The sequence below is a fragment of the Candida tropicalis genome (genome assembly GCF_000006335.3).
Source record: "Candida tropicalis MYA-3404 genomic scaffold supercont3.11, whole genome shotgun sequence".
NCBI lineage: Eukaryota > Fungi > Ascomycota > Pichiomycetes > Serinales > Debaryomycetaceae > Candida > Candida tropicalis.
Window position 1 is genome coordinate 121,010 of NW_003020040.1, and position 16,353 is coordinate 137,362.

The 16,353-nt window shown below is 32.9% G+C and overlaps 5 protein-coding genes across 5 annotated transcripts; 3 read left to right on the top strand and 2 right to left on the bottom strand. All coding sequences in view use genetic code 12, as the record gives it.

Moving 5' to 3' along the window:
• Positions 1 to 1,540: 1,540 nt before the first annotated feature.
• Positions 1,541 to 6,625, top strand: INT1 (Int1p; the record flags this gene model as incomplete). Its single annotated transcript, XM_002546492.1, has 1 exon — positions 1,541 to 6,625. One exon carries the CDS (start codon positions 1,541 to 1,543, stop codon positions 6,623 to 6,625), a length of 5,085 nt encoding a protein of 1,694 aa, XP_002546538.1.
• A 253-nt stretch (positions 6,626 to 6,878) lies between these two features.
• CTRG_06017 (cleavage polyadenylation factor subunit) lies at positions 6,879 to 7,703 on the top strand (the record flags this gene model as incomplete). Its single annotated transcript, XM_002546493.1, has 1 exon — positions 6,879 to 7,703. The coding sequence occupies one exon, from the start codon at positions 6,879 to 6,881 to the stop codon at positions 7,701 to 7,703; it is 825 nt and encodes a 274-aa protein (XP_002546539.1).
• A 150-nt stretch (positions 7,704 to 7,853) lies between these two features.
• Positions 7,854 to 9,056, bottom strand: TIF5 (translation initiation factor eIF5; the record flags this gene model as incomplete). Its single annotated transcript, XM_002546494.1, has 1 exon — positions 7,854 to 9,056. One exon carries the CDS (start codon positions 9,054 to 9,056, stop codon positions 7,854 to 7,856), a length of 1,203 nt encoding a protein of 400 aa, XP_002546540.1.
• Positions 9,057 to 9,637: 581 nt separating this feature from the next.
• CTRG_06019 (leucine-rich repeat domain-containing protein) lies at positions 9,638 to 11,842 on the top strand (the record flags this gene model as incomplete). Its single annotated transcript, XM_002546495.1, has 1 exon — positions 9,638 to 11,842. The coding sequence occupies one exon, from the start codon at positions 9,638 to 9,640 to the stop codon at positions 11,840 to 11,842; it is 2,205 nt and encodes a 734-aa protein (XP_002546541.1).
• A 476-nt stretch (positions 11,843 to 12,318) lies between these two features.
• CTRG_06020 (uncharacterized protein) lies at positions 12,319 to 15,078 on the bottom strand (the record flags this gene model as incomplete). The annotated part of the gene is made up of 1 exon (XM_002546496.1): positions 12,319 to 15,078. The coding sequence occupies one exon, from the start codon at positions 15,076 to 15,078 to the stop codon at positions 12,319 to 12,321; it is 2,760 nt and encodes a 919-aa protein (XP_002546542.1).
• Between the last annotated feature and the right edge of the window lie 1,275 nt (positions 15,079 to 16,353).

A 16,353-nucleotide genomic window follows, 5' to 3' on the forward strand; every position in this document is an offset into this window, starting at 1 on the left:
CTTCGCAGAACAGAAAGATGATCATCACCGGAAGCTAGTTTTTATTTTTGTTAAGTAACTGAGTGGGGCAAACGCAAGCGATGTATGGTGAAATCCACAGCTCATGAACAATTCATTCTATGATATACATCAATGAATGAAGGGATAAGAAAATGATTAAGGATCTAATCTAGGAAAACAAATGACCAATAGGAAGCCACAACTGTATTGTAATTAGATGAAACATGTAATTCAGTATATTATATTTACGTTACTATTGCAGATATCGTACCTCCAATTAAGAGTATTAAAGTTTGTAAGACAACCAGAGCAACAATAACAATGTTTTTCTAGTGGAGATGAATTCACCACTTTTTATGCTTATACTTTCTTTGTAGACATTATCCACATCGTAATCCTCTTTGAATACGCAAGAGAAGGAACTATTTTGTCATCTCATCTTATTGTCAGAAACAACAAGAAATGCAACAGTTTCTTGACCTCCCAATCAATTGCCGTATAATACAGTTGATGATGATTTATTATTTATTAGAATATTGGCCTTGGCGTTCATTTTGATTTTGACTTTGACTTTGACTTTGATTTGATGCGAAACATCTTCTTCTTCTTCTTCTTGTTTTATGAAAAACACAAAATTAAATTACGCAAAACCCACTTTCCTAAAACGGGTAAATTGAAAATACGCCCTACTGCATTGGGAAGAAATATAAACAAATCAAAACAAAAAATTATTCCCAAATTTGGCGGAGTGATTGCCCAAAAATGAAACCTGAAAATCAATTTTTTTTTTGTTTTTCACTATGAACTGAAATAAATGAATCACAACAACGGTAACAGTATTATCAACTAAAAAAAAAAATATAATATCTTTCTTCACAATCATCATCATCATCATCTTCATCATCTTTCTTTTCTTCTTATTAGTGATATATTTTTACAACCTGTGGACATCATTTTTTTTTTAATTAATTAATTAGTTAGTCAACTACAATAATGTCAAACTACAGCTTAGCGGAAGAATCCCGAAACTTAATCTCACCTTCCACAAGTACAACAACACAAGATTTGTTCAAACACGAGAAATGGTATGTTTCCCTTTATTATTTTTTTTTTTTTTTAATTTTTGGTTCCCGATTGTTTTTATTTTGACCGAAAACAACCAACAGATGGGATTGTCGTCGTCTACTTTACCTATTACTATTACTAGAAACAGCAAAATACAAAGCAATTCCACAAGCAGATTGACGAACTGACAGGCAGACAGAGAGATCATTATGCAACTCACCGACAGTGAATAGAAGGCGAAGAAGAAGGATAAGAATAAGAAATAAGAAACAGTAACAGAACCAGTGAGAATTTTAGCTTTATTACTTTGTCATCTAAACCCATCAGCATCATCATCTAAAGAATCAAACATATCCCATCATTAATTGGTTACATAAATAGACAATTGAATATCCATTACTGCAAAATTAGCAAACTAGAAAGAAAAATCAATACTAACTATTAATTAGAATCAGTAGACTTGTTACTTAAAGAAATGAATCTAGATCCTGATAAACTTGTGGAAAATCCAAACATGCAACACGAATTATCGTCAATTTTCAATTCTCCCACGAAACCGTTGAACTTTCCTAGAACAAATTCCAAACCGTTACTTGATCCGAATTCAAGCTCCGACACTTATACAAGCGATCAAGAAGAAACAAAATTACCAAAACAACAACAACAAGAACAACATCAACCACAAGAGGAACAACAAGAACAACAGCAAGAAAATCCACAATCTTCTTTTGATAGAAACTTTGATATAGATAATTCCATTGATTTACAACAAACAATCAACCAAGACAATACCCCTACGACAGAAAGCACTACAACTTTTGGCAACATAATTGATGAATTTTCATTCCAAACACCAATGACATCTACAGTAGACTTACTTAATAACGATGAGAATACCAATGACAACCAAAGACCAACTTATATAAACACTTCACCAAGTAAATCTATCATGAAGAAAACACCGACAGCTTCACCCAAAAAGGTCGCCTTCACTTCAACTATTCCAGAAGTTCATCATTATCCTGATAACAGACTCGAATCCGATGAGCAACCAGTCCCAATTTTACTTCCAACTATTCAACATCTGTGGAAAGCTCCAGAGTTTAATTATTCCGACGATGATACCAATGGATCCGTACCTCCAACTCCACCTCCACATACAAGCAAACCAACATTTGCCGAATTATTGAATAGAAACTCAACTCAAGAATCAACAGCTTCAAGTGATGAACCAACTTTGACTCATTTAAATTTGGAACAAGACAATTATAGTAATTTGTCTCTTGATGAAAAAGTCAATTTATATCTTGATAACGATAGTAATAATAACCACAAGAATGTATCTGATTTGGATACTCATTTACAAGAATTACAAGAAGCTTCAAAGAATAAAACTCAAGAAAGTATTCATCAATTATCCTTTTCTTTACAAACTCCTAAAACTGAAATTGAAAATCCATTGAATTCATTAGCCAGCCCAGATGTACAATTAAGATCTTCTGGATCATCCCAATCCTCATTACAATCTTTGAGGGACAACAATAGAACATTGGAATCAGTCCCTGGATCTCCAACAAAGTCAAATCGTGGGTTGTCATTAAATGATGGTATAAAAGGATTATCTGATGACGTTGTTGAATCTTTACTTCCTCGTGACGAATCTGAAGAAATGTTGAATATGAGAACAATTTCTGTACACAGACGTACTTTATCTTCAGACGATCAATTAGATTCCTTTGATAGATCTTATAATAAGACTGAAGAATCTATCCTAAACCTTTTGAATAGTGGTTCCCATTCCCAACTTTCCTTGAATAAACTTGAAGCAGGTAACGATGAATTACAAGAAAAGCAATTACCATCAGAAGAAGAACAGGAAAGAGAAGACGAACCACAAGGGGGAATCAACCAGATGGAAGATGCAGATGTGCCACCACCACCACCACAACAACAAGAAGAACCAGTTAAACTTAAACTTGAACCAGGTCTTGAACTTAAAACAAAGAGACTTGTTTCTAATGAAGTTACTGAACCTGTAAGGTTGAAAAAAGAACCTGGCACATACGAAGCAGAAGAAGAACGTGAACAACAACGAGTATCTGATCCAAATATTAAACAGGAATATTCTACACCATGCTTGCTTAAACGTGAAATCCCACCTCATGTTTCAGAAATCACTGGACTCACGCCTCAAGAAGAAATCAACCAATATAAATCTGAACACAATATACCAATATCTAAAGAAGCTGATGAATCAATGGTATCAGAAAGCTCTGCAAGCAGAATGTCTATACAATTCAACGTTGAGAATGAGTGGAGATTAGAGGATAGTAATGATGGAGATAGAGAAGATAACGATGAAATGAGTCGTATGGAAAATTCTCAAGTCTTGGGTGATGTATCAAATTCTTCAACTGATACAGCTGATTACAGAGATGCATCAAGTGAATTGATTTTGCAAAAGACTTTGGCACCTCCAAGAACACCTACAAGAGGAAGTATTCCAGGTACTCCAACACCAAGACGTGACACAAGTGAAGAAACAGTCAAACCAACACCACAACAACAGGTCGACGCTACAGAACAAGCAGAAGAAGATAACAGTCAAATTATTGCAAATTCTTCCAATATTGCACCACCTGAAGAAATCACCTTGCCATTGGTTGAACAAAATGACTATTCTTCATTTAATGAAATTACAAAGAATATGAATACCTATTCATCATTTGAAGAATCATTATCTGCAGAAAATGATGTTGATACCAAACCAGTTAGTTTCATATCCATCTGGCACAAACAAGAAAAACAAAAGAAGTCACAAATGCACAAAATTCCTACACAACAAATTATTGCTGATTGTCAAGAACTCAAACAAAAGGAAGATGAACGTAGAATGTCTACTGATCATGTTAGAATTCCAAGTAATTTACAAACAAGAAAATTCAAAGAAGTTAATGTTATGTCTAGAAGAGTTGTTAGTCCAGATATGTATGATTTACAAGTTTCTGAATTCTTGCCTGAATTATCTGAAGATTCTGGTTTCAATAATTTGAATTTTGCCAATTATACCAGTAGCAGAAGAAGAAGTTTCACTCCTTTAAGTACCAAGAATGTGTTGTCTAACATTGATAATGATCCTAATGTCATTGAACCACCTGAACCAAAATCATATTCTGAAATTAAACGTGCCAGAAGGCTCTCCTCAAATCAATTGGCTGAAAATCAACATAGTTACGTCCACAACGAACCTCACCATCCACAACAATATGCTCCAGCTTCTGATTATTCAACCAAGAGAACTTCTAGATTTAGAGTTCCAACATTTGAAATCAAGAGAACTAGCTCTGCTTTGTCTCCAAGAGACATGTACAATGATATATTTGATGATTTTGGTAGGTCCACTGCCGCAATGAAGGGTCCACCAACTATCAAAGCAGATGGAATGAGGACATTGCCAAGTATGGATAAGGATGATGTCAAGAGAATTTTGAGTGCTAAGAAGGGAATCACTCAAGAGGAATATATCAATGCTAAATTAATTGATCAGGAACAACCAAGAAAATCAGTTGTTACCAATTCTGACACAAGATATGATGATTTACAACAAACTGCATCAATCCATAATGCTACTTTTGAATCAAGTCCGTCAAGACAAATTTCCAATAATGTGGGTACTAATGATAATGAGATTTTGCCATACCTTACTGATGAATTAAAGAAATCTCCAATGGCTTTGTTATCTGCTAATCAAATCTTTAATGAACATGATGCATACCCATCAAGAACTAGTTCTGTTTTGTTCCGTCCATCTGCTAATTCTTCTGTTCTTCCTGAACCAGATTTCGAATTAATTAATTCTCCAGAGAAATGCACTTCAAAATCCACTCTGCCAGAGACTCTTCAAACCAGCCCTCTAAGACTTGGTTCTGATACTACCCATGATGGTCTCAATCTTTCAGAAAAAGGGTCAGAACAACATCTACCAACATTAGATGATTTATCACCTTCAACTATTAAAAATGATATCAAAGATGAAGTTTCAACTAATGATCCACCAATTGAAGAACCAGCTACTCCAATCCAAGAGATGTCACCACAAAAAAGTGTCCTCTCTCCTAAATCTCCAAGAAAATCACCAATTAAGATTGGATCTCCAATGAAATTGGTCAAGAAGAATGGATCTATTACTGGTATGGAACCAATTCTTAAAACTCATAGAGCTACTAAATCATTTGAAGGTAATGAAATCATGAACAACAAATTAAGAGATGGTCCAACATCACCATTATTTGAAAAGGAAAATGATCAACATATTCCAAGTACTGTTACAGTACCATCTGAGTACACCGATGCTGTTTCTAATCCTGAAGATTTACAAGATGTCAAATCTGAAGAACCAAAAAAGAATCACCATTCTTATCACCATCACCATCACCACCACGATCATCATCACAAGAATCAAGTTGGCTCAGAACTTCCTGTTGTTGATGATGAATCACCTGATATTGGTTTTGAAGAACGTGGTAAATTGTTCTTCCGTGTCTTGGGTTTCAAGAATATCAACTTGCCAGATATTGGAATCCATAATGGTAAATTCTCATTGACTTTAGATAATGGTGTTCATAGTGTTACTACTCCATCTTATAATTTGGATGGTCACAAAGTTCCAATTGGTAAAGAATTTGAATTGACAGTTACTGATACTTTGGAATTCATTTTAACCATGAAGATGAGTTATGAAAAACCAAAGGGTAAATTAGTTGAAGTTACTGAAAGAAAAGTTGTTAAATCTAAACATAGATTGAGTAGATTATTTGGATCTAAAGATATAATCACCACTACTAAATTTGTTCCAACTGAAGTTAAAGATACATGGGCTAACAAATTTGCACAAGATGGTTCTTTTGCTAGATGTTATATTGATTTACAACAATTTGAAGACAAAATTACCGGTAAAGCATTACAATTTGATTTGAATTGTTTTAATGAGTGGGAGACCAGGGTTTCTAATCCAAATGATCATGGAATTAATCGTCTTAAACCATACACTATTGGACAATTGGAAGTTAAAATGTTGTTTGTACCAAGATCCGATCCAAAAGAAGTTTTACCTACAAGTATAAGAACAGCTTATGAAAGTATTGATGAATTAAATCAAGAATTTAATACTACTCATGAAGGTTATTTACATCAAGAAGGTGGAGATTGTCCAATTTTCAAGAGAAGATTCTTTAAATTACAAGGCACTTCATTATTAGCTCATAGTGAAATGTCACACAAGACAAGAGCTAAGATTAATTTAAGCAAAGTTGTTGATATAATCTATGTTGATAAAGAAAATATCAATCGTTCAAAGTATAGAAATTTCAGTGATGTTTTATTAGTTGAACATTCATTTAAAATTAAATTTGCTAATGGTGAATTAATTGATTTCTGTGCTCCAAATAAAAAAGAAATGAAACAATGGATCGACATCTTAGAACTGATTGTTTACAGAAACAGATTCAGACGTCAACCTTGGGTTAAATTAATGATTCAAGAAAATTCAAATCACGTGTAATATCAATTATATAGGATATTTAAAAAAAAGTAATTGTAATATAATAATAACAGTAATAATAGTATAATATTTGAATTAATAATTGGGTTCAGTTGGTAGTGCGAAACACAAAAATATCCACTTTGCAGAAAAGACAAAAGCAAAAGCAAAAGAGAGAGAGAGAGAGAAAAAAAAACCCATCAACTGGCATAAGAGAGGTCAAGTATATTATCAATTACTAATAGAACCTAAATAACGCTAATACATATACACAATGGCCAATTCAGATGATGAAGATGCTTTCCTTTATGGATCAGATAATGAAGAAGAAGATGAAAAAGTACAACAACCAGTAACAAAAAAAGTGAAATTTGCTGATGAAGTACAAGTCAGTGAAAAACAACTGTCACCAGAAAGTACAAAACAAGATGATGATATAGAAGAAGACGATGAAGATGAAGAAGAGGATGATGATGATGATGAAGAAGAAGAATCTGATTCAGATGATGATATTGATATTATAATAGGAGATAGTCAACCAACTTCAAAATCTACAACATCAACATCGACGACAACAATTCCAAGTGATACATTATCAGAGCTTAATGATACAGAAGGTACAAATGATAAAAAACCATCCCAACAACGTACAACAGTAACATCATCAAATATTGATGTTGATAAAATTCCAGAATATCAAGATAAACCATTAACACAACTTGATATTGAATTATTAAAATTAAAACCTTGGAGAGCTCCAGGGGTTGATGTTTCAGATTATTTTAATTTTGGATTTGATGAATTTACATGGATTTATTATTGTCATAAACAAGATAAATTACGTGGAGAATTTAATCCTTCAAAAGTTATGGAAAATATAATGAAAGGTACTGGAGAAAATAATGATGGAAAACAATCTTCAAATAATAATACTATGCCTCCTCCTCCACCTGGATTTATGGCTAATATGCCAATGCCACCTCCTGGATTTATGGCAAATATGCCTATGCCTCCAATGGGTATGCCAATGCCTCCACCAGGATTTAATGGTCAATTCCCACAACCTTATAACATGCCACCAAATCCTAGTCAAAAATGAGGTTTACATAGCTAGTGTAGAACAAATAGGTATATGGTTATATATGTAATTTTAATAATGCTCTTTTTTTTATTCGATTTTTTATAGTTTGTATTATTATTTAACTTTACTATACATTAGAAAATATAAAACATGAACTTAGATGGGAATTTATTCTTCGTCGTCACTTTCTTCTTCAGCTTCTTGTAACCATTTAACGAATGGTTTAGCAGCTTTTCTAACTTTCTTGGAAACATCTTTTGGAACGTATTTCTTTGAAACTTTAGTACCCCAGTGAATCAAAACTTCTTCACTTAATAAATCTTTATCATAGAAAGCATGTAAAATTTTTGGAACTTGTGGGATCAATTTTGGTTTTTCCAAACCAAAGAATCTTTCTAAACCACCCAACAAACTCTTTTCAAATTCTTCATCATTATTAATCAATTTAGCTAATAAACCAACATGAGGTTCAATTTGATTTATTATATCTTCATCGAATAAAACTTGACCCAAAACTTGTAAAGTTTCTGGACGATCAGCAATATCCAATTCAACAATTCTTTTATAGATTTCAACATCACTTGGTAAATCATCTTTAGAATCTTTAGATTCTTTTAATAACCATTCACCAAATTCATCAAATTGATTGTTTTGTAAAGTCAAACCTTCCAATTCTCTAGCTCTTGCAGCAATAGCTTCTTGAGACATATCAACAGCCCAATCATCATCTTTGGCTTCAACTTCTTTTAATTGAGCAACTTCAGCGTTAATCTTCTTAGCTAACAAATCATCATCTTCATCAAATTCACCATCTTGGCCATCAATAGCAGCAGATGAATCATCAGCATTAGCATGACCGGCAGCAATATCAGAAATAGATTTACCACCACCAACAACATTAGCAGTAGCAGTAGCAGATTTCTTACTTTTCTTGGTATCTGGTGGGTTCTTAACAATAAAACTGTATAATTTATGTTTTGGATCAATCATAGTAATCTTACCACAAGCTTTACAATCTCTTTCTAAAGAATCTTTACCTTTCAATAAGATTTCAGTTTCTGGATTCTTACAACTTCCACAAAGGACAAATTTATTAATAAATCCATCTAATGAATCTTGTAATTCATTGGAATCATGAGCACCACTAACTAAATATCTATCATTTTGAATTTGAGTTTGAGCACCTAATTCATAACCAAAAAATTTGATCAAATAAGCTGGTGGACGATTCAAAGCTCTGGCAACTTCAGCCAAGTTAACAATGGCAGTTTTGATACCGTTACCTCTACCTTCAGTCTTGGACTGGATAGGAGGCATTTTATAACGGTAGAAAGGATCCGTGTTATCACGGCAAATATTTATAAATGACATGATTGGAAGTTAAGATGATTGGTTAATCGATAGTATATAAATAAAAAAAAACTTCTTGATATAACTTGATATTACAATTTTTCAATCTCAGAACGAAAAATTTTTTTTTTTTTTTGGTTTGGATTTGGCTTTTTGGTTTCTGTCGCATCATTGAGGGCGAGATTTTTCTCTTGCAAGGACAAATACATCCGTGCACGTGTAATGCAATTGGTTCTCGCACGTATTCCATGATGCATTTCTTTTTTTGTGGCTATATGGAGAAGACCCTCTTTTTCCTTTTGCTTAATTGTGCATTTTATGATCTGTGTAATATAAAGACAACTTGAGCTGAATCTTGGATATTCAGTTTATATATTTCAGATTTGCGGTTGGTCAAATCTTTACTAAATTTGGTAATGAATATTTTTTTCAACAAGTCATTTAAGCTTTGTATTGTAAATCTAATTGGTGTGGACAGTTGAAACAAGTCGAATATAAAAAGGAAAGTGCATAAATTTTAATTGATATTTAAAAGTTACACTTTTTCATTATTTTTGAATTACACCAAATTGCTATTATTAATCAAGAACGAGTCTTATATCATGGAGAAGCTTCTAGAGTTACCAAATGAGTTGGTGGAAATGATATTTAGTTTCATTCCACGTGAAGCTTTAAAATTTCTTACTACTGTTCCATTCCTTGCAAATTATGCTAATAGGTCTATATTTTCATCAGTTGTAATTGATCCTGATGTCAAATATACTAGACCAACAGAGGTGTTTGTTGATGATTATATCCCGGTGATTATTTCCCCTAAGGAATTAGTGGCCATTGCTAAAAGTTACGGTTTCTTTCCCAAAAAAATCAAATTTGAAGAACCGTATGACGCGTTGACTTTAGCTAACCAATGCCCTCAGTATTTAAAGAGTGCCAAAATTCATCTCCAAATTTGGGGTTTTGACCAAGAAAAGAAACTTGAAAGATTTATTGAAGAGTTCAAGTTGAATCCGTTTATCGTTGACACAATTTCCAATGCTCCCGGGAACTTTGGGGAACTCGATTATGATAATCCTGTATTATGGGAACTAATAAAAAACGTGACATCCTTCATTGACACAGATAAGTGTTATGAAGTCTTTAACAATATAAAGTCATTAACGTCTCTTAGCATTTATTGTACCATGAAAACAGAGAATGTGAGACTTTTTCCAAGGCAATTAAAAAAGTTGACGTGCTTTTGTGAAGGTAGTAATGAACAGTTGCCCAAATTTGATAATCTTTTGAATCTAGAAAGTTTGTTTTTCACTTATAGAATTCTGCTTGTAGTGAATTGTTTTCCAAAAATTGACATTTCACTGCTTAGTAAGCTCCATACTTTAGAACTTTACCAATCGATCGAAAAAGATTGCGAGACGAATCTTCCAACTTGGGTTCTTCCTGCCAGCCTTAAATTCTTACATATAAATCCCCTTCAAAGCTTGAGGAAGTCGTGGAACGAAATTTGTCCAAATTTGGTTAAATTTTACATTAGATCAGTTGGACGTGATTGGGACAACTTACTGTTTAGTCAAGTACTGAAGAAAGAGGTATTTGATATAATTAATACTCAAAGGTTGATACATTTGGAAATGCCTACTAGCTTAATATCTGATTATGGCAAGCGTTCAAAGCTTATAAAACGATTTCAAAGTCTGCACCCAAATAGGAATTTGTTTTCTTTACCATCATCATTGGAAACATTGATTTTATACCCTGGATACAAAAGTCCATCGATGCATGCGTTTCTAGATTTCGAGTCTAACAGATTAAAAAGGCTCAAGGAAATACAACTTTTGGGTGTACACGATTTGAACTACTTGGGAACTATACCAAGCTCTGTGGTAAGGGCAAAGTTAGAGTCAGTTGGCATAAATGAATTATTACCATTTTCATTTGCAATAAATTTAGTTCAACTATCGTTATCAGATCTCATGATCGGTAAAGCATTTTCAATGTCTTTTCCCGATTCTTTAAAAAGGTTGATATTAACTACTAGTGGTATTGAAAAGGCAAACATAGGTGCAAGTGGACTTGAATATTTGAATTTGGAGAGGAATGATTTTAGAACCTTGAACGATGAAACATTAATCATCCCTCAAGGATTAAAAGAGTTAGATTTATCCAATAATAAAATTGATGGAGTTGCGATGAATCTTCCACCTAAATTGAGTGTTTTGAAATTAAACAAAAATAAAATCAAATTCATCAAACAAGTACCTATGCATTTGAAAACATTAGAATGTCGTGATAATGAATTAGGAAGTGTGTTAACAAAATCAAACCTCCCAGATAGTTTAACACGACTTGATTTTAGTGCTAACAAAATTGATGATAACTGGATTTCCACAATTAACTTGATAGAACTAACTGGATTGAAAAATCTATTTCTAGCAAGAAACAAATTAACTGTATTTGATCCTAGCTGTTTATCAGATAGTTTAGTGGAATTGAATTTATCAAAAAATCGGATTGCTTCTTTGACCAATCTGTTTCAAAAATTGAAGAATCTAAATTCGATAAACTTGCTGCTTAATAAACTACAAGGATATTTTTCAAACAAGAGAGAGAATAAAGAAGATGTTTTTGGGGAAAATATCCGAACCATTGATGTTATATGTAACCGTTTAACTAGACATGATATTATTGGGTTATTTACTGAAATATCAAAAAAGGATAAATTCGAAAGATTAGATGTTGAGGAAGAATTAATCCCACCATTATTAAAAGAAGCTGATTCCAGACAAAGGAAAATGAGACGATTGGATTGAATATGCTATAACAAGGGAAATTTTTCATCTAAGAATCTGTATGAAATAATATTTGGAATAAGTGTATCAAATAGAGACATGTCATATACAAAATTGACTAACATACACATCATGAAATAAGATAAAAGTAATTGATTATTTATTAAACATTATATGAAAAAAAAAGGAAACTAAATATGTATAAACTTGTAGAAATTTTTATCATTTCAAAAAAAAACTAATAACCACAATAATAAAAAAGAAAAAACTGAAATAAACCAATAATAATTATATAAAAAATAAAACTAAACTTATCAAAAAAAAATACTAATCTCTATCTTTTTGCTCTCTTTCAACTTATGACGGAAACCATACTATTAATAAGAATAATAAAAAGAAACATCATGAATGGTTAAATATAATATAAAATAAAAAAAAAATTTTAAACAAATGTACTTTTGTTGATCGTGAAACTGAATTGTAAAATCATTAATTCCTTAAGTGAACAGATTTCTTTGTAAAGTTGGTGTACCTGGATTTGAATTATAACCCAATGCAGCAGAACTTAAGGATAATTGCTCTAATTGTTGCATTACTGCCAAATCTTGTGGCAGATATTGTTGTTGTGGTTGAGGCTGTTGTAACTGAAATGGTTGTGATTGATTGAAATATGGTTGTTGCTGTTGTTGTTGACTATACATTTGTTTCATGTACATTTGTGGAGTCAACACTGGAAATTGTTGTGAAATTGGTGGCTTCATAGAAATAAATTGATTTCCATAAGATGTTTGCAGTTGTTGAACTAAAGGAACTGAAGTATGCTGTGGTGACAATGATGGGCCCATGTTGGATTGATAGTATGCGTTTTGATGGAGAGAATTATATCCATCATGTTTATTACCTCCTCTGATACTACCATTATGACCTCTTCTATTGTTGTTATTGTTACCATGAGAAGAAGCATTGCCATTTCTCTTGGAACTACCGTTTCTACCAATTCTAGTACTTGAAATGCCAACTTCATCCATTAATTTCTTGTAATTTTGGAAATTAACAATATTCAATTCCATTAAAATCTTACGAATAGTTGGGATATGTTGACTGGCCAAATCAGCCAAAATTGGGTTGCTTAAAATCTTGTAAATAAACAATGGACCAGCAGCAGTAGTGCTATTATCACTCTCTTGTAAAATATATTCTAATGCATCTTGGTTGTTAAATATTGCTTCCATGGTGATGTTTCTTGACTTTTGATCAACTCTATTATTTAAAATCTTCAAGATTGTCAAATTAGCCAATTTATGGACACAAAGTGACTTCAAATTTGGCAAAAACTTGGACATTAATAATTCAATCTTGGAATCAGAATCATTAAATGTATCCAAATACCAAGTGATCAACAATGAACCATTTGAATTGACAACCAACTCGTTAGCATATTCAACAATTAAACCAGCGACTAATAAAACTTGTTCATTGGTAACTGGAGATGATGCTGAAGAATCATGGCAACTTTCTAATATCGTTCTAATACAACGTGCACCAAATCTGCCAATACTAATTTCCAAGAAATTATCCAACATTGCTTCAAAGACAAAGTCATTGAATGGAGATCCAAATTTGATACATCCCTGGATGACATAGTTACCGAATTGATCATTAAACAACTTAACAGCATAAGGTTTAAGACTAGCCCCAATTAAATACATTTGTTGGTAATCTGAATGACACAAGTTGATGATCTTCTGGATAGCCCAGGTACCATTTTTATGGATACCCAATTGAGTTAAAAATGGAGCAATTTCTTTAACCATCATCAATTTAATCAACGGAGAATCAACCAAAGTGAATAATTTTTGTACAATGGTATTTCCCAAATAATCATAACATAATTCTGGTAATTCATCCAACATGGCTAAACATAATTCTTCCAATTCAAACTCAGTCATAGTTTCACCCCCTTCGGATACTTTTTGACCAATTAATTGCGCTTCATTATTCTCTAAAGTTTTTCTCAATTCACGCAAAGTTGGCGAATCAAATTGTCTCAATGGAATTGGGTCAGGTAATGGTCCAAAATCTGTTTGGTATTGTTTCTTTGGGTATGAGACAGATTTGTCAATGATTGATTGGATCTTGTTAATATCAACGGTAGTTGACAACTTGCTAATGATTTCTATGAGATTTTTCTGAATGGTCAAAATATCCGTTGGTGTTGGTTTGTCAGATTTATCAGATAAACTACGTTGTATGAATTGTTGCAGTTTGTTTTGTGATTGTGATTGAGACTGTTGAGTCGTTTGAATTTGTGGAACAGGTTGGACTTGTTGTGCTGGCAATTGAAGTGGCGAGTGACGGCTACGTGGCTGTTGTTGTGGTGAGTCCTCGATTTTGGCAAATGCAACATACAATGTACTACCTGGAGCAAGTTCTAAATGGTTGAAATTTGCCTTTAAAGTCATTGCTGTCTCAATATTGGAACATTCAATCAATGCAAGCTTCGAAGTTGTGGTAGTGGTGATTTTAATACAAGTGATACTACCAACAGATCTTTGATTCATGGAATTTGAAACAATGGAATGCAATTTCTGTGCATCAATATAGAATGGTAAATTGTCAAATAATAAAAATTTGGTTGGACCCAAATTTGGATTTTGGAACGTGGTTGTGAGATTTAATGTTCTAAAATCACTATTATCATACAAAGCAGGTTGTTGTTGGTGATGAAGATTCAAATTCTGAAGTTGCTGTTGTTGAAGGTGGATATTATAATGAAATTGGGTATTATTATTGCTATTGTTGTTATTACTAGTAAATTGTGGTTGAGAAAAATTGTGTTGTTGTTGCTGTTCCATAGTAACTGGGGTCGAAATAGTTTGTGATCTCAATCTTGGTTGAGGTTGAGGGGGTGGATCCAATGTAATTTGTAAAGGAGAAGTTGAAAGATTGTTGGTGGTATTAGTATTATTAGATTGAGCTGGTTGTAAAAAATCAGTTATACTTGGAATTGCTGCTGTGGTCGTATAGGATCTACTTCTCATGGCAGAAGATGAATAAAAATCTTGTTGAATTGGACTCCCATTACTCTTGTTACTATTTGAATTGCTGTTACTGTTGGCACTATGGGTGCTGTTGACATCATCATTCCAAATCGAATTATTGGAAAACAATGACCCTGACCTGACTCTAGTCTGAGGTGTTGTTAAATGTCCAATTGTGATGTCATTTATACTGTTGGGAGTACTACCAGTATTCATGACGAACGGAAGTGGAGCAAGTTGTTTGACAGTCTATAGGTAGGAGTGACGTTGAATATCTGACAAAGACAAGAAACAACAGAAGGATGGAATGAAATGGAATGGAGTAGTAGTAGTTATTAAATCGCTTGATAATAAATAAACAAGAATAAATAGAAATTTAAATTGAAATGAAAAATAAAAGAAGTAAAAATAGGGGGAAACACTGAATGGAAAGAAAAATGTATGAAGTGAATATTTTTCTCTCTCTCCCAGTCTCACTGTCACGGTTATTTTGTGTGTGTGTTAATTAGTGTTAGTGGTGTTGTTGTTGTTTACGTTGGAAAAAAAAAAAAAACCTCAAATGTCGCGTTCGTGTAAATGATCAATTTTAATTTTTATGTACGATGTGCACACTTAATTTTTCACCTTTACCACCAAGATAAATGTCGTCTCGTATATTACGTCAGAAAAGTCGTGCACTGAGAAAGAAAGAAATGGAATGCAAAAAAAAAAAAAAATAGGGGCAGCAGTCCTTTATTGTTAAAACTTACAATGTAGCAATTTTATACAAAATAAATATGAAAGAACAGCAAAAAAGCATTCACTTATTATATAATCAGTTGCACTATGGTGCTATTGTCTTGCAATTAATGTCCGTTAACTGTCTTAACCGACAATTAGAACCAAAAAAAGGAGCGAGATTAACCCCTGACAACTGTCAAAATACAGGAATATTTGTTTAACAGTATACTTAACAGATTAAATTCTGGTATTCCTACATCTCCACATAATATTTAAGGGCTCTTTTTCATAATCTATAATTACTTCCAAGAAAATACCGTTATGATGAACCAAGAAACTAAGAAACTATAAAGTTATTGAGCTTATCACTACGACGTAATTGTCAACTAATTGGACTGACTCATGTGAATATAATAACTCACAACGATATCTTCCCAGTTAGTCAAATCAAAAGGTTAATGATTTTTCTTTTTCTCTTTTTTGTACTATAATTACATTGTGAATAATAACGCGTCCAATGTTGGGTTAATAATTTAGGTTTAAGTTCGATACACCCAACTGTACAGTTCTGGTCGATTGTAGTCCATTTATGCATTTGGGTAAAATGGAATGAAATTCAGCCAACATTACCGAATTCCTGTAATCCCGTTGAAGGCACAAAATCAATCTTACTCTGGTGCGACATCACTTTCTTTCTTTTTATCTGTTACTTGTTCGTCGTTCGTCGTCTTTGTCCTCTTCGCCCCCCTGTCGGTCCATTGGTTAGTCGGT